Genomic DNA, 25,782 nt, shown 5'->3' on the forward strand with positions numbered 1-25,782 from the left:
TGGGGCTGGGAGATTTCTGACATGACAAAACAGAGCAAAACTCCACTCTACCCATATTTTGGGTCAAATGTTCAAGATCACTACCACAAACCACAAAAATAATCTCAATAACAAGGGTTTACAGTTTCATGTATGCATTCAACTGGAAACAAAAAGCCCCAATGTTCATCAAAATCAAATGCAACCAAACAGGCAGAAGCTCATGTTACCTGAGGGCTGGGGTCTGTCAACTGCACTGCTTTTCAGACAGCTCCATTTCATCAACCTCTGTCCTCATAAAACATGCTGCTTGCTTCCTCCATCAGCTCCACCAGCCTCAATGGGATTTAACTGGGAACTACCCTGTGCATAGGTCAGCTCTACAGAAACTATTATCCTGTATCGTGTCCATCCACAGCTCAGAAAGAGCTTTTTTCAAATTCTACCCCAGTGACTCACTATACAGTATCACCCAAAGAGTGATAAAGACTTTCCTACTCCTGGAAGGCAATCCAGCAGACAGGGTACATCACACTGATCAACACAAGTTTAGTTTTTATTTTTCTGAACAAAGACTGTTATAAAGGATCCAACAGAATCCTGCAGTTTTGAAAAGAAACGTAAGCCAGAAATATCTGTGAGGCATGCCTCCCAAAGAGAAGGGAAACTCCCCAAAAAAGTCTCGTGAGCAGCACTTGTGAAATCCCCACACAGCTTGCACTGGGAGAACTGGTCCAACACAACCAAGAAACCAGAAGCATTCTCACAACAAGATGCTTGTGATGTGTTTGAGCCTGAAGCAGCTTTGAACACACATTTCAAGTGGAAAGGGAGGTAGGACAGTGACAAGAGACAAGATAGAGCAGCTGTGGAAATGCCACAATCTTTCATCTGCTGCTCTCCTAAGGCACAAGCAGGCATTGCCGCCATGCAGCTGCTGTCACCCAGAAGCATCATGCTTGGCCATGCTGCTCTGCTGGCTCCCATGCTCACGGCACCAGTGCTCCTCATCCTCCTTGGAGCCAGGACTACAACACCGAGCTCCAAAGAGTTCCTTTGGAGAATGAGATGCCTTGGCAACTCAAGCGGTGCTGCCTCCTACCAACATGACTGGGATAAATCCTCCTTACATCACCATAGGTGAGCTTAAGAAGCCATAAGCCACTAGCAAGGAGCTGAGGTACCTTGGTGATGAGGGCCATAAATACCAAGATAAGCTCAACAGCTCACCATCAGGATGATGCTGCCAGAAACCAAATCTGAGCTCCTGGCAGGCAACGCAGGCTGAATTTAGGCACTTGGTTCAAAGAGAGCTGCAAGACACCCAGTTCAGGCCCAAGACTGCATGGATGTCTCTTTCCTGGCACCCCACCATGCCAGCACACACCTGGAGCAGTACGGTAACCCCATCAGTGTGTCAATAAGACAGGTAGCCCTGAATGAGGCAGAGACAGGCTCCACTGGCTACGTGCAAGGGGACTTATCCCATACATGGCATACCTGAATTGCAGTGCTCTCAGCGGTCAGTGGCAGGAGGATCCTACTCCCCGGAGCAATCCACAAAACACACCTGGCCTGGGGCAGGCAGCCCTGTGCACCCCTGCTAACAGTGCTCCCTACGAGCATATCTGTGCACTGACACACCTCCTACTACTGCAGCACAAAGCAAACTTGCAAGTGCTGAGGAGGGATAGCCACAAGACCCCCTGCTCCTAGAACAATGCTCTTATCACAGCTTACAGCCTCCACACCTTCTTGCTCCCCTCAGGTAGCCCCCCATATCACACCTCAGTGGGACCAAGGCCCTCATAACCCTCGGTAGAATCCAGTCCTACAGCCAAAGCTCACTCCATCCTGCTAGGGAAGGAGGGCTCTGTGCCCAAAAAGGTCTCTGGTGGGAGCACAGGTACCAAATGAAATAAGCAAGAATAACAAAGTTATAGCCTTGTAAAGTCACCACACAAGGAGGATCACATTCTTTAAAACAGGTCAAAACTGGATAATTTTTTACATGGTAAAAGAAGGACCTGCCAAAGGGGACAAACCTAGGACCCTTAGGAGCAAGCCACAGGAAAGATTAATCACCTGAAGTCTTGGAGGGGAAATTAAAAATGTCAGAGGGGCAACAAGAGAAAGCCCTGATAAGAGCTGCTAATTGTCAGCATTTACGTCACCACCACCAGAGAGGCTCTTTTATTACATTTTAGTCTCCAGGGCCACAATTTCTCATGAGCGGTTATTTTTGCCACTTAGCTGATCTATGTCCCTTGGTATGTGCCTATAAGCACTGACAAAGGCGACCAAGAAGAGGTAACAGCAGTGAGGTAGGGCTTCAGACACACTTTTGCCTGAGTCTTTTGCTGGAAGGAAATAGTACTAATTACCATAACAATGAAGTAAATATCACTTCCTCCATACTAAAGCTGCTTTCATGTTCCAAAAATGCTTTAGAAAAATGAGCCATTATTACTGTGATTGAAGGAGATTACATAGAAAACTAGTAAATTTCCCTCCCTCTGTGGGTTTAACAGCACTTGCCAGCTGTGTCCTTCCTGGAGCTGGCAGCTTTACCCATAGCACCTGAGGTCCTTCAGGATGTACAACCCCATGGCAGGAGACCCTGTGGCAGAAGGCATTTATGAAAATTCACAAGTTTGACCATCCTGGTCTTCTGTAAAAGCACTTCACAGAAGTTCTTGTGTATTCCACTTCCCACAGCCTTTCCTCACCTGGGGCCTGCGGGCACATCAGAATTGTACCATGGTGGCGGCACCCAATGCTCTCAGCAGCTCGATGGACGCTGTTGGTTTTTGAGCAATTCCTTCATTCCTTCTCCCCTAGGAGAGGCCTGCAGCCAGCCCTGACAAGACTCTGAGCAGCGCACCCCACTGTGCCAAGCCAGGAAGGCACAGGGAGCTTGGGGCTCACTGCCCCACAGGGGTGCCGGTGCTCCTGTCGGCCTGCAGGGACAGGGCCCAGCTCCCGGCCAGCAACAGCCCGGCCGAGCACCTGCGTGCACCCGGGGGCAGGCGGGGACAGGAAAGAGAGGCAGCCTGAACCGAGCCCTGGCGTTCCACGGGCAAGTGCTCGAGTGGAGCAGGGAAAATCAAGATACGATTCGGTAATCGTTTAGATGCAAAATTTTGTCATTTCCTAACTAATTTATCTTTAAAGGAGGGGGACAAGAGGGACTTCGAACAGAGTCGGGCAGAGGCACTTAAAGCACCTTAACATGGCTTCTGTAAACAAAGACTGCTAACTATACATGGCAAGCAAAGGCAGGCGAGCATTCAACCCACCTCGGTGAGTCGGATTCCCACGGGTTGGGCAGCCAAACCCGACTCAGGGCTGGCGGGGCTGAGGAGATTCCCACTGCCTGCGCCGAGGGGCTCCCTACGGACAGGCTGAAGAGGAAGATTCGGTGGGAAGGAAAGATCCCAGTCTGTTCCAGGTGAAGGGGCTGAGTGGGCCACCACGGATTTCTTCGTTAACTCTCTCCCCCCACCCCCTCCCCGCCCGCAAAAAAACCAAAATAACTGGGGGGGGGGGGGGGGGGAAGAGAAAAAGACAATCCACACACACACACACACACACACACACCCTCCCGCAACGGCTCTGTCACCAACCCTGCTGTTGTGCCACCTGCCAGCCCGACCAGACCCAGACCCAGACCCAGACCCAGACCCAGACCCAGACCCAGACCCCGGCCCCGGCCCCGGCCCCGGCCGCCCCCAGCGCCGCCCGCCCTACCCGGGAGATGGCGAGGGGCTGCTCGAAGTCTCGGCCGCCCACCAGGCGGAAGCCCCAGGGCCCGGGGCCCGACAGCACGATGCGATGCGTCCCCATGTGCGCGCTGCACCTCTCGGATCCCCCGGCAGCGCCGCCGCCTGTACCGGCACGGCTCGCCCGCCCACGGCCCGCCCCGCCGGCACCGCCCCGCCCCGGGGGAGCCGAGCGCCCCGCCGCCCTGCGGCTCCTGCCGCCTCTCCCGAGTAGGAATCGCGGTGTCTCGGCCCCTCAGCCGCCCGCGGCGGAACTGACCGCGGCCCGCAGGCAGGACAAGCCCCCGGCGGCCAACCGCACGCAGGAGTGCCCCGGTGCAGCATCTCCCAGGCAAATATGTCTCGGCCTGCTCCACCCTGGAGCAGTGTTAACTCTGGGGGCGATGGAAATAAGCGGCCTTGGCGTGCAGTTTCCCATCCAGGAATTGATGAGTGAGGGCGGAGCCTTGTAAGGGTATTATCTTTCTGCTAATTTATCCCAGGTTCATCACTGCTTTAGGCAGTGGTTTGTTTATATCTAGCCCCTTAAGCATGGTACCACTAACAAAAGGAATTCTTCTATATGGTTTTTTCAGTTAACCTTCTCAGCTGTGATTCAGGAAAAATAAGTTGTTCCAGTTGCATGTTAAGCCCGCACTACTCTGATGATGGACAGGGTGGGAGAGGTTGGTTACAGCAACAGTGCTGGCGTTTACAACTTGAGTTCAAGCATTGCTGCTTATTTAGTTAATAAATAAGCTCACCCACAAGCAGAACATCAGTGAGCCACAGCTCAAGGCTTCTGCGGAGGCAGGGATTCAGCCACAGCTGGGGAGCATGGAGAAGTCAGCAAGCAGGGGTGACAGGGGTCACCCAGCTACTGGTCCTAGAAGACATGGATGGCTATTAATGATCCCATTGCAAGGCCCACCCTTGCTTCTGCAGTCCCCTTTCTTGTCTGCCTTAATTTTCCTACCTTAACTTGTCATTTCACAGTTTTTTTCTTTCCAGGGTCCATGTGTCCAGACTATTAATCTCTATTAGAGAGAAGTAGTTCTTCAACCACATCATTACACATCTCCTGGCAGTGAAGAAAGAAAGTGACACTGAAATCTCCTTTCCCACAGGGTGTGCAGGACTTCTAGAGGACTGTGGCACACTGCTGGGTCATCTTGCCCTCTCTTCACTCACAAAATCATTTCTAGCGTGTTCCTTACCTTAGATTAGCATAGAGCATGACATCAATAAATACCCACATTCAGCAGCTATAGATGAGTCTCTCTCCCCTCCCTGTCCAGGATGCTGTAAACCAAAGGTGAGAAGTGCTTGTGAATGCAGCAAAGCCATAGCCAGGCTGCTCTTTAGCTTTTATATAAGGTAACCTGCAAAACAGAAAAATGGGCTTGTGTCTATGCGCTTTCTAAAGACATATAAAATAGTTTGAGGCTTTTGTTGTCCTCGTAGTTTGGTTTTAGGATGGGCTTGTTTATAGTTTGGCTTCCTAAAATCATTGTGAGCACAGCCGCGATGTTATCTGTCTGCTGGGCTATCCGGTCACATCACCACAGTTTGAATCTGTTGCTCAATTTTGGCTCAGTTTGAGGTAGAGGTCTCCAAGAAGTTAAAACTCCTTGTGAAATACCAGTCTTTGGAGTGAGCACAGCCCTGCACAGGCAGCATGCAGGAGTCAAACGTGTGGAGGCGTGTGGGGCATTTGGGGTACTCGTGCATTACTGGACCCCAGGGAGCACACCCAGGTAGCTCAGCTGTTGCCTTTCCTTTGCTCTACTCCTTCAGGGTCTGTTCCCTTACAGAAGGCACTGCCAGAAAATCCCAGCTAGCTGTATTGCTGCAGGGCTGGGAGATGTGACATGATCACCACAGACCTTGCACAAACCCCTTGATTCAATGCTGTAGCCGTACTTGCCCAGTCAGAGTGCAGCTACCACAGAAGTGAGTGTCTTAAAGCTTTTGACCTGAGTCAGGGTTAAAAATGCACACATAAGCCCAATGTCAGTTGACATCCCCTCCTACACACAGACTAGCATTTAGGATTTCTTGTCTGACTTAACCTGTGTGGTCTTGTCATCTGAGAGTGAGTCACAAAGACCCTTTGTAAACCAGTGGACTTGGGTGTACTCCTGCCCCGCAGGTCTGCATGCATACCACAGCAGCTGCACCCTGACCCCACATTACAGTGAGATCTGGGTGTAAACCACTTTTTTTCTCTGCTTTACACCTTGGTTTCAAAAAACTCACATCCAGCCTATGGCTCAGGAAGGAGAACCAGTGAGCTCCGGCCAAATCACAAGGATCCTCATGTACAGAACAGTGGGGAAGCCCATGGCAAACACCTACAGCTCAGTATGGACACAGCCAAAGACAGCCACAGCAGGGCACCAGTACAAAAGTACAGGAACAACCAGAATAGATTTTATTTAATAATTTGTACAAGGAACACAAAAGTAATTCAATAATTCCATTTATTAATTGTCAAATAGTAATCCACTGCAATAAGAAACAAAAAATCAACACAAAAATAAGTTGCATTTTGTGTGGATATGAGAGTGTGTGTGTATGTGTGTGTGTGTGTAACTTAAACTGGCAAGAGCAAGAACCAAAAATTAACCTCTAAACGAGTATGTTATATACAATCAATATCAACACGTTATTTCGCTGGATAGATTAATTTGATGTTATCCAATCTTAGCAACAGGCCTAAATATTGCTGCAAATAACTGGAGGGCAAATCCAAAGCAGAACAACAAACCCATAAATAAGATGCAGGATTCAATGTATCTCCTGCAGAAAAGAAACAGTAGTGCTTTGTGTCATATCTGAAAGCCTTTCATAATGAATGTTTTGTGCTAAAACTCTTTATGTGAACATACATGGAACTCCATCATTTAAATAAAAGTGGAAAAAAAACCCAACCTTTCACAACTGCCTTTTTTTCCCTCCCTTCACTCAATGTGTTTAAATTATTTTTCTATACAAGGTAAGTACATTGTCTGTACAAAGTTAAATATACATATTTACAGTCAAACTTCTGAGACACGGAGTCTTCTCTTCCACTGACCTAGGTGGAAGACAAGCCTACTTGATTTCAAACCCAGGAGCATGGCTAGTTTATCAAAACATTGCAAGTCGTGCTAACAGTTAGTTGTAGTTACTCTTAATAAATCTGTATAAAAGCATCAGCATAAAAATAGGCATTTTATATTATTAAATACGGCTTATGACAAAATAGCAATCTAACCCTTTGCTATTTGTACGGTAATTGTAGGAAGCAGAGTCTGATAGAACCGGTTTTGTTTATGCTTTTTCTTAATAAGAAAATGTCTATCAAAAGAGTATTCAGAGTGGATTTACAGGCAAGCATCCAGCCAAGCCATGTTATTTTTTTTCCTCAAGGAAATACAAATCTATGTAACGGGTAGTAACTGCTGGGAACAGCATTCGAAATTGATTAGACTTTTTTGCATGACTAAGAGGCAGCCAAAATGCATGTTTTATTTGAGACCTACCATCAACACTGTAACAAAAAGGAAAAAAAAAAGGCACCCTTAGTGATAACGTTGCTCAGATTTAATAGAGCCACTAAGATTTAATGCTGGGAAAGAAGCAAAACCTTCATCCCGAGGCATATACTGCAAAAAGTGTGTGATCCTTTAGGGCCAGCAACAGGGCATGAGGAGCAGAGAAAGTGAACAACTGTAGGACTCAAAACCAGGATTTGCTCTCACAGATGTTCTGCTTATTGGTTCTGTTCTTTGTGCAGATAAATGTCAAAGCCAGGCTGATTTCTCTTTAAAAACAGGACTCAGTTCATTTTGATGCACACAATACACTCACACACACACACACACACACCCTGCACAAAAGAAAAAAACCTGCAGAGATTGGTAATGTTATTAAAGGGTTTGGGATTTTTGCCCATTTGCATTATGTTTTATCTGACGTCTCTGGATTAAACCAGTCCCAAGCTCCTTTTCCACACAGTGCTCTGCAGTTTAACTCTGTCAGCCAGCCACTGCCTCTGCTGGGTCTTAAGATGCATGACAGGAAGTGGAAAGCAGAGCAAAGTGAGTCTTCAGAGAGGCAGAAACTGTGAGGAAAGCCTGAACTCCCTGAAACCTGCCAATGAACATGAGTGGCTGCGTACTGCCCAAAGCACTATCCTACCTCAACACAAACAAAACCTATACCACATGCTTCCCTGAAGCCTTCTCAGAGGTACTCCGTACAAATTAAGATTATCATCAAAACTCTTGCCGAGGAAGGGAGAGGAATACACAAAGGCAGCACTGTAAACTAGAAACTGTCTCTTCTTCAGCAAACAAATCACACCCTGACTCCGTGGAAGCAGGGCTACACATTCAACTCAATACTGTACCACATAACCACATCCTCCTAACACATCTCGTCTCTTGTCCATTACATTCATAAATTGTCTGTTTCTTCACTGTTTGAAAACATCATCTGGAAAACAATCCCATCACTGACATGGTAGGATCACTGTTATTTTACAGGTACAAAAGCTTCACGTAGTTGCCTGGGAAGGTGCCGAATTGCCTTGTTCTCCTGGATGTACCTGTTGCAGAATAAAACACAAGGAATCCAGAATAAGAGGGAGACATGCAAGGAAGGCTTAAGGGTTTAAAAACGAAGAGGTGACAACCTCTTCTGCCTGGAGGCATTGATTTCTAATACTAAATAGGAGTCCTGATCAAAGAGCCTTTTGGTACAGACCAGATCACAATTAATTCCGCTACTCATCACCTTTGGTCTTCACTTTTAACAATTAATAAAGTGCTGGTGAAAGCTCCTATGCCTATAGGCTAGAAGCCAAACTCCTATCAGCGTAAGTGAGCTAATCTCCATTAAGAAATAACAAGTCTAGATTTGCAGTGTTGAGATGGAGAACACTGTCCAGACTTGCACTCTTTGAAGGTAAAGGATTTTGCTAAACATACAGTTGAGTCTGTATTTTCAGGGACTGCAACTCCTACCCATGCGTTCCCTTCATCCCCTACTTTGCCACTTTCTGTAGCTTGTCATGGCTCCCTCAGCTTTGGAAATGCTACAGAAATCCAGTTTTCTTTGGTTCCCTCTGTTGCTCTGTCACCTGTGTGAGCAAGAAGGATCGGGAGGAAGAGGGGAGTGGAGATACTAAGAACATAAAAAAAGGAAAACTAAAGACCTAGCAAGGAAAACAAAGGTCCACCAACCTGCAGCTTAATTTCAATATTCTTGGTGGGAAAAGATCAGAAAATTGTGGAAAAATTTAAGTTGATTTTTTCACCATTTTGACCCCACAAATGAAAGCAAATTCCAGACATCCTGCAAAATTGCTCATCCCAAAAAGCTCTGCTGACATGCAAGTATCACACTCACCCACAAACCAGCCGTCATCGCATTTCTCCATGACATCGACAATGTCACCATCTCTCAGTTCCAGCTCATCATCATTCTGAGGAGTATAGCTGTAGAGGGCTTGATAGCTAACTCTAAAACCAGAAAGATACTACATGTTAGCAACCGGATTTCTCTGACATCCCATCAGGAGGTGACGTTTCCCTTCCCCTGATTCCTACTATATGTTGTTCAATGCAATCTGGACTTGTGTTTTCCTCTTGAGAGCTGGAAGCCAACTGCATAGAGCTGGCTGTGGTCAAAGGGCCACGGTAGTAAAAACTGTCATGCCTGCACCGTGTGGGATATGTGGAGAGCTTCTCTTTCCTCTTTGCCATGTAGTTGTCTGCACAGACTGAAAGAACCAGTCTTCCTAACATGTAGCACCTAGAGACCCTATGAAGGCAAGCCAAAACCTGGATACACTCATTCCTGGCTAAATGAGACATCTGTTCCCTTACCCAGACACATAGGCAGGGCTATGAGTGACCAAATGACAGAGGAAAGGACTTCAGAAAAAGATACTGCCTGCTGTATGGCACTAAGTTTGCTGGATCAGGCTGAGGAGGTATGGTGCAAACAAAACCCAAGGTTGAATCCTGCCCTGAGACAGCACTTGCTCCAGAGGAACTCTGCATTTATTAGAGGAGCCTTATGGAGTGGAAACAATCAAGTGGGCACATTTGGGGAAGCTTCAGTCCCCTGCCTGTGGGAAGTGAAAACAGAGCGAATGTGAGACTTTCTGTTCTGCATAAAGGGAAAGCAAAGGCTCCTTTCATGAACCAACTGCCAAGGCGTGTCAGTCCCCAGGACGCAGCATAGGCTACTATTCTCACCTGAGGAACAGGCCAACAATGCACCAAGTGGCATCAGTGTCGGGACAGCTCAGTGTACTGTGAGGAGCTAAGAACAGCAGTGAACACACTGATCACACCATATGAGTCAGGTGTAGCCAGTGGATATTAACTTGTCTCCAGTTTCAAGATACAAAGACATTGAGACTGTCTCTATAATAGAGACCCAGTCCTGGATCGTGAGGTCATTTCAAGTGCTATACAGACATAAAGGTCACAGTTTGAAACTACCCCTTATGATGATATGTGGCTATTTTTGTTCTTTAAAGCAAAGCTGATGTTTCTGCATAATTCTAATTAACTCCTGAAACACTGAAAACTCTCATATCTCCCTATCTCTACCACCAGTCAGAAATAAGGCCCCTGGAAGAGATGGGAACCAAAAGGACTTACATGTCTCGTGGTGTTTGACTTCGCTCAGGGCTGGCTCCTTGCTGCTGTGCTTGAGGTTGCTGAGAAATGATGAGAGATGGTTTATGGTCATTAGTGGTCACCTTGTGGCGAGAGTCAAGAGGCTGAGAAATAGTACTGCAGTAATGAACAGACTTTTCTGCAATGTTTATGATCTCATTGCAAACAGCTTCCTGCGTGGTAGGCAGCATTGACATCCAAGAACACCCAAAGGACAGTCAACAGGGGGAAGGGAGGGGAAAATATAGACAAGAAGAGATGGGACATTCCAGTTGCAGCACATAAGTCCAGTAAAAAAAAAAAAAAAAAGAGTTGTAGATCCAGGTAAATATCCAGGTAGTGGAGTGCAGAAGGGATCCAGGTGTAAGCATGGAAAAACAGGCAAGATACAGAAGAATTTGGCATTTAGTTTGAAGATTTGTAACAAATACATATGCATATATTTTTAAAAGCAGCAGCATAAGAGGTTGCAATTAGTTAGGCAGTGACACCATTACAAATGCTATGAAGTCAGTTCAGAATGCAAGGTGATGTGGGCTGCTCCATTCATGCATTTGGCTTCATTTAACTTATACTCAGGGTCTGGCAGCACAATTAGCCCAACTTCTCATTGGCTATGACAGTTTTTCTAATTGTTAAATTCCTTTTTTCTGTTGCAAACAAAACAGTATATGCAGATAGATAAATATGTACCTAGTTTGCAATTAAAAATAGTGCTGGCATTTTATCTCTACTGAGATGTTACTGTCTGGGTGAAGAGTGTCTAGGACTACACATCTGAGTCAAACAGGGGCCTTACCACATAGCTCTTTTCAGACTCTGTGAGATCTGGTCCAGCTCTCAATGAATGGTGAGAAGGCTGTGTGATCACCAAGCAAATGATAAGGAAGACATTTTAGCAGATGTTACATTGGTCAGATTTAAAAAAAAAATGTCAGTGGAGTGCAGACAAAAGAAAATGAACAACTCTTCCCCTCCCCACCCCAACATCACACTTCTTAGACAGCAAGGTCCTTCATTTACTCAAGAGACATTGAGGCTACAGTAACACAACTGCACTGCAGCACAGAAAATGCTGCAAAGAGAAAGATGACAGCAAAACAGAACTTAGAGCAGGGAATCAGAGTGGAAGGTTATGGACACAGCCACAGCCAGAAATGGTACATAGTGTCATATTGCATTCCTGTAGGGGAAAAAGAACAAGGACAAGAGCACATACTTGAGAGCACCAAAACTGAAAGGCCAAAAGCATGCTGAGAAAAATCTGCTGCTGTTTTTAGAAAAGTCCTCAATGACTTTGACATGGAAGAGAACAGCAAATCACTTTCTTCTTAAAAAAACCAGCTCAAGTCCTCAGAATGCCATGTAGGCCCATCAAAATCACTTCAGCCTGTGCCAAGCAGGGATCTGAAATGTTCTGTTAATTCCCACAACAGGCACAAAATGACCTGACTGGAAAACCCATCTCCAAACACCACCACCAGTGAAGCTGCTGGTCTCTGCCCTGCCTCTATCCCCAGTCACAACTCTTCACAGGGACTTGTGGGCACAGCAAGGAAAATCAGGGTGTTTGAGGATGGAGGTTTTATGAGGAAGGGAAACATCACTGAAAAAATCACACAAGTATCCACAGCCTGGTTTGGCATACTTTTGCATATTCATACACCTACTGAAAGCAAGGGACATGCTGGGAGTAAATGGGATGTCTGAACTAGTGTACTGCCTGCAGTGCTACTTGGTAAAGTGGATTGGATAAGATACACAGCATGACCATCCTCTGTGATCATTCAACACAATTTTCAAACTAAATTTCAAAGGTCTAAATTGTTATGCTTTCTGTCCACCTCTTTATCCCCTTCAACAGTGCCCTTGAGTAAAAGGTTTGCTTTCTCATGGCAGAAGAGGAGGATAAAGAGGTCTGTGTGATACCTTCAGCACAAGCATGCTCAAAGAGTTTGGAGAAGTGCAGGGTGATGAGCTCATCCCTGTCTAATTCCTGTTCTCAAAGCTCCTCTGAAACACATCTTGGACCTCTGGAGCTGTGCCCATCATTGTATTAAAGCAAACAGTCTCTTTTCTCAAGGACTGTGACCCACTCTAGGCCAACCCAGCCCCACAACTCCTTTGTTGTCAGCTCTACTGTCTGGGGCTGGAATCTGGGATCACTGCCCTAAGAAGCAATGCTCTGTTACCATGTATATTTCTATAGAAAGAAAATTAAACCTAGCTTGAATAGACTAATTGCAGTGCAATTTGCAATCAAAGTGTTTACTGGAGCCTGAAATTGTCACAGGATTTCTAGAAGTCCTTCCTGCCTGCCTATCATCAGCCCTGAAAGGCAAATGGAAAAATTAGAAATTTGAAGTTAATATTGAGCAGACCAACTGGATATAGTGCATCAAATATGACAAGATCAGAGCTAACTCAGGTGGTTAAGTAGCTGGGGAAATCAATTTCCAGGTTGAGGCAGCTGTAAGAATGATTTTTTTTCTTTTATTCAAGAAAGTGCCTCTTGACTCCATACTAATAAATTGACAGCTGGAATTGCTCCATGAGCTCCTAAGACCACATGGTCCATTTCCCATTGATTACTTGTGACCTTCCTGACCCACTTTTCCTCCTGAAAGCATTAATAACTATGAATTAAATTAGTTATTTGAAAGCTAAAAAATTGACACTACCTCTGAATGCTCCATGGTGCAAGCTTGTATGTGTATTATCAGGAGGTGCAGCCTACCAGCAACAGAACCCTGGCCACATTCCCTTTCCTGGCAGGATTCTCATAGGAACTTCTATGAGACAGCTGGGCAGGAACAAAGGCCAAGCAGTCCCCTGCCCTCCTAGCAGCTTCCAGTTCCTGAAAGACACATGACAAAGCAGATCCCTCTGGCCTCTGCTCCAGAGATCCAGGCAGCTCCTACCAAAACACTAACTCCTGGGCTACAGCAGAGCCCTGCAGTGAGGTGATGAAACACCCTACAGTCAGCAACTATGCAGTATCAGCCAAACAGGACGAAAAAACGACCAGATCAAATACTATAATTTTAGGTCGTAAACGTACCGCCCCACTGCTTTAAACAAGTGACCTTGATAGCATGATCTAGCTGGCTTCTTTTTTTTTTTTTTTTTTTTTAAATCAGCCAAACCAACCCTACACTATTCTTACAGGGAGATAGCATATTAAAGGGAGAAAAAAAGTGTTACAGGTCCAAATGCTCTTCAAACCCAGTTTCAAAAAGCCTATATACTACCTATGTTGGTGGCTCCTTGTGCCACAGGTGGCTGAGGAATCAGCAAGGGCGGGGCACAGCTCCGAAGTATAAAACACAGAGGTTCCCCAAAAAGGGTGAGCTAGCTCTGCTAGCAAAACAGAGGGCCCTAAAAGTGACCAAGTATTCACAACCCATGAGGACACCTTAAGTCCTACCCCTCCAACCACACTTTTCGTAAAGACTAAGTGAATAAACTGAAGCGAGTGCTTAAGTCTCTCTGTCTCCATGTCTACAGACTATGTGTACAAATACGCAGTACAGTCAGTCCTAAAACTCAGCTGACCACTGTTTCCACCTCATATAGTGTTTGAGGATGGGTCTAAGGAGCACCGCAAGTTTGTAAAATTACCAGAAAAAGGTTCTACATTAAGAGCCTAGAAAAGCTCTAAGGCAGGTTTTAAATATTAGGAAGAGAGATGCCGGAGCTACTCAACAGTGCTCTCCCTGTTCCTAGACAGGTCAAGTAGCATCAGTGCATCTATCCGTTGCAGGTCTCATTTACATGTCTTCTTTCATCCATTTCAGCTGGGAGTTAAAGGACTACATGAGCAAGGAGAAAGTTAAACAGAACAGACTGACAGATAGACAAGACAGAAAGACAAATTGTTACCCCCTCAGAGAAGGGCAAACAGCAGCAGTGATGCTCCCACACGTGAATGGAGAACCATGAGCAGGGAGGCCTCTCCAGCCCAGGCAAAAATAAAAAGGAAAACCCCTGCACACACCAAGCCCCAGCTCTGGTGAAAGTGAATGGAAAGCTGGCTGAAGAGCTCTCACAAAGGACACTGAAAAGGCTGCAGAGTGGAGCACCCGACCTGAAGGCTGTCATAGTCAGGAGAAAGACTCCCCAGCCCCCGGATCAGAAGCTAAAGGCTGTGTCTACAGCAGAAAAATGCATTTCCCATAAGCAAGTACCAATGTCTGCTGCAGGCTGGGCAGCTCTGCCTTGGACAGTAAGCACTTAGCAGAAACACTGCTGTGCTGAATCTGTGGAGCAATAGAAAACCACTGGAGGGGGGATAAAAGTTTACCTTGGATATGGTGCAAAGTAATTAACATACTAAGTAAGGGTAGTTGGTCTGTACTGGGGAACATGGGGGTCTGAACATACACCTCATATGTTCTCCTCTCTACTGGCCAAAACCAGGTGAAATTACTTACCACTCTGCAGGAGTGATTTTGTACAAGTGCAAAGGAGCAGACAGGTCCCCACTAACAACCCTCATGCTGCCAGGTGACATAGGGACCTTTGGTCAGTCACTCCTGCCTTCTCCACCCCACAGCTACAGTCCAGCCCCAGGGCTGAAGCTGTTGCACTGATCACACTGTGCTAGCACCACTGCCGACTGTCACAGTGTGCTAAAAGGACCTCAGAGCAAAACGGGAATTAAAATGGAAAATTCCTGTGGGTCCCCCAAAATAAACTGATTTGACAGATTACATTACTCCTTAATATCATGTTTTTCTAGAATATTGAAACAAATTATCTGTAAGTTATACTTAGAATATCTTTCATATGCTGTGGGGTGGTTCTGTTTTCTTTTTAGTTTGAACTAATAGCAAACAGAAGGAAATTTCAGAGTAGCTCAAAGAGCCATTGCAATTTATATTTTTACTTAATAGGCAAGAACACAATCCTTACACCAGTCCTGTACCAAAGGGGTCCTTAACTTGCAAATAACCCTCAGTCAGAATTTTATAACTGGAGAGGCTCTCTATAATGAGAAAGAAAACTAAAATTCAAGATCGTAAAGTACCTCATACGCCAGGGATGGACAGTAATGGAAACAAAACTCAAATGTCATGGCTCATTTCCATGTCTGCTAAGTGCTTTTCTCATTTGATTAAAATCAGTCAAAAGGTACCGATTTTTGAAAAGCCTCCAGGGCATTACCTGAAGTTCTGCTGAAGCAATCAGCCTCTGTATGGGTCACACAGATAATAAGAAGTCATTTGCAATATAAATACCACTCCTGTTCCCTAAACAATCATAGATTCAGAGCTGGAAAGAAGGTCAAAACTACTGGGTTAACGTCACACACAGTTTTAACTTGACACTGACAATGCTATGATTGTCAAGGCATATAAAATACAAGTATTGACTTGACATTGACTCCAAAAAAAGGCCACAGGGTCCTATTACAACCAGGTGCAACACCCAAAATAGAACTGTGTGCTAGCCATCCCTTGGGAGAAATGTCTTTCTCTAAATGCTCTTTCAGACCACATACATCCAGTGTAAGCACCCACAGGACCAAGCAGATCAGGGGTCAGGAGAAAGGCCAACACAGGAAACTTATGTGGGTTTTTAACATGAAGCAGAACACGTATCCTATTGGACTCAGATATTGAGACTGAAAGGGAAGCAGGAGGTGGTTGTTCAGTAAAAAGTTGTGCAAGCTCACAATTGGAGGAAAATCAGTAAAGGTAAAAGGAAAATGTAAGGGTTAAAGCTATATTTCTCATAAACTGATCAAGAAAAGAAGTAACATTGGCAACTGCTTCCCACTCTCATCTTACACTAGCAGCGTGCTTGGTTCACTGATCAAGCCAAAGATTGCTTCCCCAATACCCATCACTAAAAAGAGTCCAGATTTTGCTAATTGTGAGTTTTCTGTTTCAAATATTGCCATCTTGTGGAAGCTGCCTGGAAGGACTGATGAGGTACCAGCAGCTGTGAGCACCACTCATTCTCAGAACCTGGGGAACCCCAGCCACACAGTGCTAAGCCTGAGCTGCACAGACCCTACTGCATCCCTCTGTAAAAACATTTGTAGCTCTCACCAATAGAGTTCAGAACCTCTGAATCCTACCTGAGAAGACCAGAACAGGCCCCTGACATTGTGGATACCAAGTTGTGTATGCCTTATCCCCAGCTCTGAGATGCTCAAATCCTGAATCCTGATCTCAGGTGGTTAAACAATACTCCAACCAAATTATCTCAAGCTACATTATTCCTGCTAAGGAGGCCACCAACACTGCCTTACAATGCAACCAAGGTGTAGGAACTCAAGGTCAGAACTAAGTAAGCCCTGAGTTAATCTTTTGGCAGAACAGAAAAGCAGATCCTCAGCTGGTACAAATGGACAGAAACCTGGACTTGAGCTATGTGGATTTGCACCAGCTGAAGATTTTGCCCATATCTGCTCTTCTGCACAGTCTGGAAGTAAATTTTTTTTTTTTTTATAAAAATTCTAAATGAGAGGAAAATTATCTCACTTGTGGAATCAATGAACAGCTAAATAAGCATATGACAAAACAATGGCATGGCATGGAGACAACTCTAAGTAATGGAACAGTAATCAGCAAAGATGATTACCTGTGGCTTACTGACTCTGCGTGTAAGTCTGGGAGGTGGCTGTGTTGTGACAGTAGAGGAAGAGAGGGTAGAGGAAGTAAGAGAAGCAGATGAAGAGAATACTTTTGAGTCTGTAGTCTTTTGAAGAAAAGAAAATTTGGTCAGCTTGGCACACAGTCTCCTATCACAATCACTGCTAGTGATAAGAGCATCTACTATCCAGTAAATTTGAAGCACACACAGCAACAGTAACTCCATGCAAGGGCAAGTGCAGCTTCTAGTTGGTTTGTCTGAGCTGACCACCTCATTCTCTTTTAAACATGCAGGTTATGTCTGTAAAAAATGCTACTAAACCACATCTAGATGGTAAACAGTGCAGTCTTTACACAGTTCTCAGTATACTTCTGGTTATAATTCAAGCAGAAATCAAATTATTTGTCATAAGATTTCCCAGTGTGAAACATGTCATCTTGGAAACCCTAGTTTCTCATTATTTAATGTTGTCTAGATTGGGTATGTCCATCTAGATGGAGGCTTCCGCAGTCCATCCAAGACAGTATTTATAATTGTATGATTTTGACCTCTCCGAAGTTCCACTCATGGGGGTACTGTAATATATTTGGGCTGGCTGTAGCCCACAGTGGACACCCCAAGTCAACTGAGAGCTGCAAGGAGAGGCGTATCTCCTATACCAAGACTGAGGGCAGAAGACAGGTTGTAGAAGCTATGGAGAGTTTCACATGTATCCTTTTATTGTAACATACGGCTATATAATTGAAAACTCTTGGGCAGAAGTATCACTAGGTCTTATTCCCATTAGTGGCTACAGCCTTTCACATTGTTTTAGGAATGCAAAGGTAATAAATGCCACTCAACGCAGAGATAACAATAAAGACTCCCTTAGTCAGGCACATCCCAGACTAAGGTTCACTAAATCATAGGCTGCAGGACCAACAGGGCACAGCTTTTGTGATTCTAGGAGCCAGGTCGATGTTTACAAGGCTTTTCAGCCCTTGGATTTAGAAGGAACAAACAAATTCTATAACCATAGATGATCCACACTGGAAAATCTCTGAATAGCAAGGAATTGTCTGTATTCTACACAGGTATGCAGGCATGAGGCCTGAGTGATACTTTGATCTGACACATTTGGTAATAGCCACTATCTGGGACAATCACCTCATTAGACGTGACTGATTGTGTCAGTTCTGCGTTATTACCCATTCTAAAATAATTTTCACTACACTGCTCTGGAGCCCTCTTCTAAAACATTTTGATCTGCTATCAAGTGAATGCCACTGGTGACCCCTGGAAGACAGCCTTAGGATCATCAAAATGACATGTGGCAGCCACTGGCTCTGCCTGGCCAGCAGAGCAGCACAAACCTCAATACGCCAGTTAAATAAAATCAGCAATTCAGAGGAGCACACACACATGCAGGAGAAGTACCTTCTTTTCCCCGCTTTGAAACTTTCCCAGATCACCTTTCCTCACGTCTTTTTTCTCTGTTTTACCTCCCTGAACAATAGCCATTAGCTCCTGACACAACTGGTTGTCCTCAGAGGAACCCACAGGTCTCTTTTCTGGGCTCGCACGCATGTCTAGTTGGGATGGTTTCAGGCAGCGCTCAACAGAGATCTTGGGAACAGCGTGAGCGCTCTGCTCAGGGTTGCTGTTGCCCTCTCTAGTCTTTTGGAACCAGGCTTGGCTGCCAGTGGTGTCCCGCTGCTCTGCCAGGATGCTTTCGGGGCTCTCCACTGCCCAGCGAGAGGAGTTAGAGTAGGTCACGCTGGGAGGAGGGGAGTCAACAAACTTTTCTTCGCTTTGTGGAGTGGCCTGATAGAAACTGTGGGCAGAAGACTGAGGTCTAGATGAGTAAGAGGGCAATGGGGACTTAATGGACCTGGGAGTCGAGGAGCCAGAGAGATGAGAATGGTGGAGGCTGAGTGTGGGGGAAGGGCTGGCTGCAGCAGAAGGCGAGAGATAGTCAGTGTGAGAGAGGGAGGCTTCAGGCGGAGGAGGCAATGGAGGAGTTATGGCAGGAGTGGTGCTGGGAGACACTCCTACAGTCAGAGCAATCCACTCAGAGGTGACCGCCTGCACCTCTGGAGATAGGGCGCGGCGCGCGAAAGGCAAAGGCGGAGGAGTTGGTGTATGGAGCAGCTCAGAGCTGGGAGACTTGAAAGAGACAAAAGCAGGAGAGAAAAAGAAAGAAATGAACAAAAAAATAATAAAGGAAATACAAAACTGAGCACAAGTAAAAGGAGAGAGAGCGAGTGTAGAGAGAAGCAGATCTGTGACCGCGTGCATAAGTTTTCTATAGTGCATCCTGCTGGAGAACATGCTGTCCCACAGCTACCCCAACCACAGGGTCCAGTCTGTATCTGTGCTGCTAATACCCTTCTCCAGACTTTGCCAGGATCTCAGACATAAAACATCTTGTGGAAGACCTCTGACTTCATACCATATGTCTTAAGTTCCTCAGGGAACAGTTGAAGCCACCATCCACAATGGCAGAATGCAGCATTTGACTGGCCTGGCAGCAATAGCTGGGGGCTCATAACTTACACTGCAGACCCAGCCAGAATTCACTGCTGCAGCAAATTTTGACTTCATCCAACTCTAGTATGAGCAATGCCTTCTCCTCAAGAAACTTATATTGAGGAAGTTGTTGCAGGAGAAAGGGATCACAAAAGCCACCTGTGGCTATTTGCTCTTTAGGTGATTAAAATAAATCCTATGTTTATAAGGGCAGAACATATACAAGTCTTGCCCTTAGCTCTCACCCTGAGTGACATCAGTGAGAACAGCTACAATAGCACTGCTCAGAGTAGTTCTCAGTCCTCTGCTAAGTCAGGCAAAAAAGCAGGGAGAGAATTGATTTACTAGGGGAGGAATCAAAAGAATAGCAAAGAAAACCAAAATTAGGTGGATATGATCCCTTCCGTCAGAAGCTTGCAGAGAGCTTGTGGCAGATAGGCCACAGCTATGGAGAGGCTGCCAAGCTCAAACAGAAAAGCTCAGCCAAGGTCCACTTTGACAGGCAATCCCAAACAAGCAACAAGTTTTTCCTCCTTACATAGTGGCTAAGACTAAAGCCACTCCTTTTCAGGAATATCCAGACAGACAACAGGCACGAGTCATGGCATTTTTTTTCCCATTCATCTTGTACTGTATTATCCCTTCCTCCCAATCCCAGTTCTTCACCTATGTTCCTTCCAGCCTTAACCTCAGAATGACCTTGCTTTGGTCCCACAGGTGAGAGAGGGATGCACCAGAACCTCATGGCCATGACCCAGGTAGGTATACTGACCTTCTAACTTAAGTATTTGCAGGATGGGAGCAAAAAAAAACGGGATTAGAGACTCAGTGCCTCTCTGATAAATTTTCCACAGCAAACATTCTGGGATCCCCATATCTGTTGCCATGTTGATTTCTGCTTTGATTATGATTCATACTGAATCTAATATTCATGGTAAATGCCAGACTGACCTGCTCTCAAAACTCGAGTTCATTTACCACCCATTTTAAATAATACAGGCTTCTCTCCTGAGCCTGTCTCCCTAAATCTTGGTCATGAACTGGAACAGATAGGGGCAAGTATACAGCTTAATTCAAGCTGACTGGGATCAACATAATGACTATAGCAGTCTGTGACACCCTTTTAATAGCCATAATATGAAATTCACTCGTCAAAATGAAGGTCTGTAAAGTGTAAACATACACTCAGGAGAAGATGGATCACCAATTCATTCCATCTCTGGCAGTGAAATTTAATCCCATGGCTGTGAACTGCAGCCCTTGCAACCTGGCCTGGATTGAAGCTACAGATCAGAGGTAAAAAGCTGGGTCTCCAAATCCCCAAATGATCCACTCATTAACCTTTCTGGTAATGAAACATGACCTTTTCCTGCAGTTGCAGCATACTGCAGGGAGCACCTGGCTTTTATGGCACAAAATACTAGTCTTAGCTACAGCTTTTTTTCAGCTATTTCTTCTTACACAGCAATGGCAACATCCCTCTGTTCTGCAAAGTGCTGAAACTGGCTGCACTTAGTCCAAATACCTGTGGTGAAGCCGTGATGCTGCGGCTGGGGGAGAGGGACACTGGTGGGTCAGGATAGTCAATGGCATTCTTGACCACTGGCCTTTTGAGCACTTCCACGTAAGTGACAGGGAAGATGCCTTGGCGACTGGTGCCAGAGATTCTTCCTTCATACCAGTTCTCATCCACTCGTCGAATCAATGTGATCCTTTCACCCTACAAGAAGGAACAGCAATGTAGTTCTGATTTTAACAAATGTCAACATTCCAAAGCAGATGACATTTTTAATCTTGCTGCAGCTGACCTAATAATAATCAGCTTCCCCTATTTCCAGTTATGTGATCCTAACCCTAAACTCTGGGTGGGAACAATATTTTTCAGCTGAGAGAAGGTAAAAAAGCAGATTTTCTGATGTTGACTTGGGCTGTCTGCAGACTAAGTTATGCTCACATTTTCAAGACCCTACTTGCTAAAGCCAGTTAAAAAATGGAAACCAGCAGTTTTAGGCTGACCACAAGCCTCTCAGAGGTATGAGGTGTACAGAAAGTATGCACAGGTCTGCAGTTTAACCTAGGTCTCTCTGTGCTCTCTTGTGTTTTGCTGACAAATGAAGTGACTTTCAGATCCTTAATATAAACTGCAAGTCCCAGCTTCATGTGTAATTAAAAGAGCAGACAGACAAGATCAAATCTGAGCATCAAAACAGAGGGTTGGTTGAGATGGAGAAATACTACTGCTACTTAATCTAAATAAGGCTTTGTTCTGAACAGCAATTACACAATCCCTTCCCACCTCTTCACTCTGCAGTCAGGTCTAGTCAGTCACTCCAATACCACAGAACTTCGCTTGCTCAATGATTTGGTTTGTAGTACGAAGGAAGGTGAACCCAGTTTCCTTCTTTTCTAAATCACCATTATTGTGGACTGTGTGCATCTCCACTGAATACTATCAGACTGGAGAGGCACGTCACCAAGTATCTAACTTGCCTTGCAGAGACAGGCTTTCAGCCTTTGCGCTCAAAGAACCTTCTCAGTTAGCCCAAAGGAAATAATTAGCACTTCTTGATTCAGCCTACTTGCAACAGTAACTACAATGCACTAAATAATGACTGTAGAGTAAAAACACAAATAATCCTTCCTGAATAGAGAGTTCATCTTATTGGAGCTTTCATTTGGACACTGCAAGTTACCAATGCTAAAAACATCACCATGTCTGAATTCAATTCATCAGGACAACAAAAGCCCTACCTTTCTGAAGGACATTTCCACTTGGGTATCCCCATTGAAGTTGAATTTAGCAATAGCATCTCCATATTCCAATACTTGCAATGGTAATGGCTTTTTGGGCTGAGCTTTCTCAGCTGGTGGAAGGAGCTAGAATGAACAAACAATCAGGTAAGTCTCATACAAAAAGCCCGTAAACTGGTCACTGGCAGAAAGGGAGTGGACAAAGAGAACACCTGCAAGGAAAGCAGCTACCTCTATGTATGATCGTGGGAAGATGCCAACTCTGCCATGGTGTTCACCTTCGAACCAGTTCTGGTCAATCTGCTTGTAAATGTAAACAATATCTCCTTTTTGCAGAGGAAGTTCCCTGTTAACAACACAAGCACTCCATCAGAACTTCATTGGAGGACAGATGTGTTCTTTTTCTGTCCAGCAATCCCTAGGTACCAAGGTCTGCATCAATATGTTGATACACAGTGTGCTCCACCCCAAGTGAAAGCTAAATGTTGAGAATTACTCTGTTTACATCGTGATGTGCAGGGACTCTCTTGCTCTTTGAGCATCCTGTCAAAAAAAGCTGGCTTATGAGGGCCCTACTAATCACACACTACAGCAGCAATGAGGTCAAGCTTCAGCCAAAGATGACACTGGTTGCTTTCCATGTTGGATACAATGAACAGCCCTCAATTACTGTTTTGAAACAGTCATGTCACAAGTGTCTTCCAAAGCGACACATGATTTTAATGTGAGTTAGTTCGTTGATTAGATTAACCTCCTCACATGCCAGTGTTGATCCTGCAATGATTACATTTCTGGCCAGCCTGTGGTTGTGCAACCACTGACCTCAACTGGGCTAACAACTGGAATTTTAATCTACAGTCTAAGTTTAGGAATGGTCTGCAGCTTGAAGAACATCTACTATGGGCAGCTTGTACTAGACTCATAAACCTACTATTTGGATCCTCAGAAGAAAACAGACAACACAGCCTTTCCTAAGACGTTTTTCACAAGCTCTCCTTTTGTCTGGCACCCTGGTATGTTCTGCTCAAGGGATACAACAGTTATACCTTACATCTGCCTCAGTTTTATTAGAGGTGCTGGAATATGCTACATAAATCATTACAAATCATCACCTGTAGAACATATAACAAAAATATTCCCAGGACATTAGCACCTGAGAAGAAAAACAACAGGTCCTTTACTGAATTCTGTTCTTCTTTCTTCCCTCCTAGCAATATTAAAATGAGAGCTTCTCCAGCCTCATGCAGAGGGAAAGGCCTTCCAGGCTTTCTCTTCAAAGCAGTGTTTCCCAAAAAGAACAAGTAGTGCTGTGTGATTCACCAAAAGGACCATAACAGGGCTTGGAGGTACAAAAATGACACCACAAACACCTGCTATGTACACACAGATGCCAGGAGAGCAGTGACCACTCTGCAAACTTATAGGTCCTAAATCAGGGAAATCCTGAGTCAAGGGCCCACCTACACACTTAAAGCTAGGCATCTTTTTAAGTCCCTTCTGCATTTGGGCTATGCTTGGCACAGTGAAGTGAATGCTGCTGTCCTGTGGCTCCACCCACCTCAGAGGGGCACTCACCTGTTCCTGTAAAGAATGTGGGTTGCCCTAAAAATCGTGTGGGACAGAGATGCACTGAGAAATAAGACATTTTCCTTAAGGTCCTTCAGAGGCTATGATCTGCAAGACTCATTTTACTTTTCCCTGCCTTAATAAGGACACCTTTGCTTTGAGCTGCTGGGAAGACACTCTCAAAACATGAATCCAATTGTATGACACTTCATAAATGCTGCATCCTAGAGGAAAAAACAGAGGAGTAACACTCAAGGTAGTCATAACAAGCTGTACTCACTTTAGCGTCTGTGCTTTAAAGTCAAACTTGGCTCTAGCAGGTCTCATCTAGAGATTAAAAAAAAAAAAAATCAACACATTAAAATAAGAACTAGGTTTTTAACCCTCTTCTGAGGAAAAGCACCCAAACTCTTCTATAGCTAACATCAGCATGGGGAAAAACTTGGATGCAGGTATTCTGCTACAAGCTTGCGTGCAACTGGTATTACAGTCCAAGTATGCTGGATGGGCATTTCCCACCAGGACACAAAGTGCCAACTTCTGGTATAGCAGTAATTAAGAGCTCTACAGGAAATGGATTTAGCAGCAGTAAATGTTTAAATGTGATTAATCCTGAAAAATGAAAGCTGCTCCAGTAACTAAAGTTACTGGGGCTCCAGGACCAAATTTATTTTGAGATTTGAATTGAAAAGAAAAATTTACTAGCTGGGAAAAAACAGTAGGATATTATTTGATGTGGCTCTTATTATTACCTGACCCTGTTGAATACTGCAATATGACCCATATACTCCATATCAATTCGTAGAAAAGAGACAAAGGTGAGGAGAAAATATAAATAAATTAAGCATGTGTCTAAAAAAGTCTTCGGTGGCTACAAAGACAAAAATGACGTTGACAGCAGGCGTAGACTTTAAAGCTTGATTTACTCGGCTGATTTTCTAATGGCCACAAAATATTCAGACAATTTTAAAGTAATTTTGATAATAGAATATAAAATAAATAGTAGTCACATTCATGAGGCTCCAGAGCATTTGAAACCAGATAAAGGGCAGACAGGTGTACTCCAGCCATACGGTGACCACCCCACCCACCACCGCAATGCAGCACCTCTGGGGAAACAGCTGATGCCAAGAGTCCAGCAGCAGTCCATGTGAGGCAGAAAAAGCATTTGGCCATGACACTTGGACTAGGATCCAGTCTTTGGAAAAAGTGCCTTGGGGCTCTTGGAAAAGCCATCTACCTCTTCCTTTGTCTCTTTCAGAAAGTCCAAGCAGGTCATACACAGTGAAATATGCTGAGACTTTTTCCGATTGTTTCTAGAGCATATTAAGCATATTTCAAGAGAAAAAACTACGTATTTCTAAAAAAACCCACCCTATGTGACACGGCCAGGATCAACAAGACATGAAGTTTCTAAGCATAAGGCACAGACAAGAAGACAATGTAGCAATATGATGCAAAAGATGTAGAATGCCTTTGATTCACTAAGTAGCTGATATTTAAAGGCATGCATCACAGGTGTGCACCAGCAATTCTCAGCAGGCATGCTTTAATATATGCAGCTTGGTATAGAGCTATCAATTAATTTACCAGGCACAAGAGTCAAAGCAGATCTAAATGAAGCCAGAATGGGAAAGGGGAAGGTGGAAAAAAAACAACAAACGACATTCTCTGAAGAGCTAATGTCGGCCTAAAGCACAACATTGTGAGAGGCAATTATTGCTTTGGGTCAAGCAGCAGACTGAGGTAACTAAAACAGACCTCTGACCCAGATTTCCTCTTTGCTGTATCGTCTACATTTAGGAGGTCCCCAAATCGCTCATTAGTGATAAACTGATGGTGCGTTGGAATAACCCCTGTGTGCCTTCTAGCTGCAATATCAGCTTCTTCTTGCTCACGTTTAAGCCGTCTCTGGTCCTCTAAAAGTTTCTGCC

At 44.8% G+C, this 25,782-nt stretch overlaps 2 protein-coding genes across 18 annotated transcripts in view; both read right to left on the reverse strand.

Annotated features, from left to right (window-relative positions):
- PDLIM1 (PDZ and LIM domain 1) overlaps positions 1-3,877 on the reverse strand; it is a 43,720-nt gene extending 39,843 nt beyond the window's left edge. The window contains exon 1 of the mRNA XM_027899218.1: positions 3,730-3,877. Coding sequence (XP_027755019.1) covers positions 3,730-3,825 — 96 coding nt within the window. The 5' untranslated portion in view covers positions 3,826-3,877. The remainder of the gene's footprint in view (positions 1-3,729) is intronic.
- Positions 3,878-6,205: 2,328 nt separating this feature from the next.
- SORBS1 (sorbin and SH3 domain containing 1) overlaps positions 6,206-25,782 on the reverse strand; it is a 113,323-nt gene continuing 93,746 nt past the window's right edge. For 9 of the 17 annotated variants that reach the window (XM_027899224.1, XM_027899223.1, XM_027899222.1 and 6 more), the window contains 10 exons: positions 25,610-25,777; positions 24,129-24,175; positions 22,514-22,628; positions 22,283-22,408; positions 21,057-21,251; positions 18,440-19,168; positions 17,012-17,128; positions 10,403-10,593; positions 9,138-9,250; positions 6,206-8,334 (listed from right to left, as the gene is read on the reverse strand). In XM_027899224.1, the coding sequence (XP_027755025.1) occupies positions 8,267-8,334; positions 9,138-9,250; positions 10,403-10,593; positions 17,012-17,128; positions 18,440-19,168; positions 21,057-21,251; positions 22,283-22,408; positions 22,514-22,628; positions 24,129-24,175; positions 25,610-25,777 (1,869 nt within the window). In that variant the 3' untranslated portion in view covers positions 6,206-8,266. Of the gene's footprint in view, positions 8,335-9,137; positions 9,251-10,402; positions 10,594-11,219; positions 11,280-17,011; positions 17,129-18,439; positions 19,169-21,056; positions 21,252-22,282; positions 22,409-22,513; positions 22,629-24,128; positions 24,176-25,609; positions 25,778-25,782 lie in introns of all 17 variants that reach the window. The other 8 variants (XM_027899232.1, XM_027899233.1, XM_027899236.1 and 5 more) reach the window with 3 other exon arrangements.

The sequence above is a fragment of the Empidonax traillii genome, unplaced genomic scaffold (genome assembly GCF_003031625.1).
Source record: "Empidonax traillii isolate 1590-97213 ecotype Southwest subspecies unplaced genomic scaffold, ASM303162v1 scaffold651:size361119, whole genome shotgun sequence".
NCBI lineage: Eukaryota > Metazoa > Chordata > Aves > Passeriformes > Tyrannidae > Empidonax > Empidonax traillii.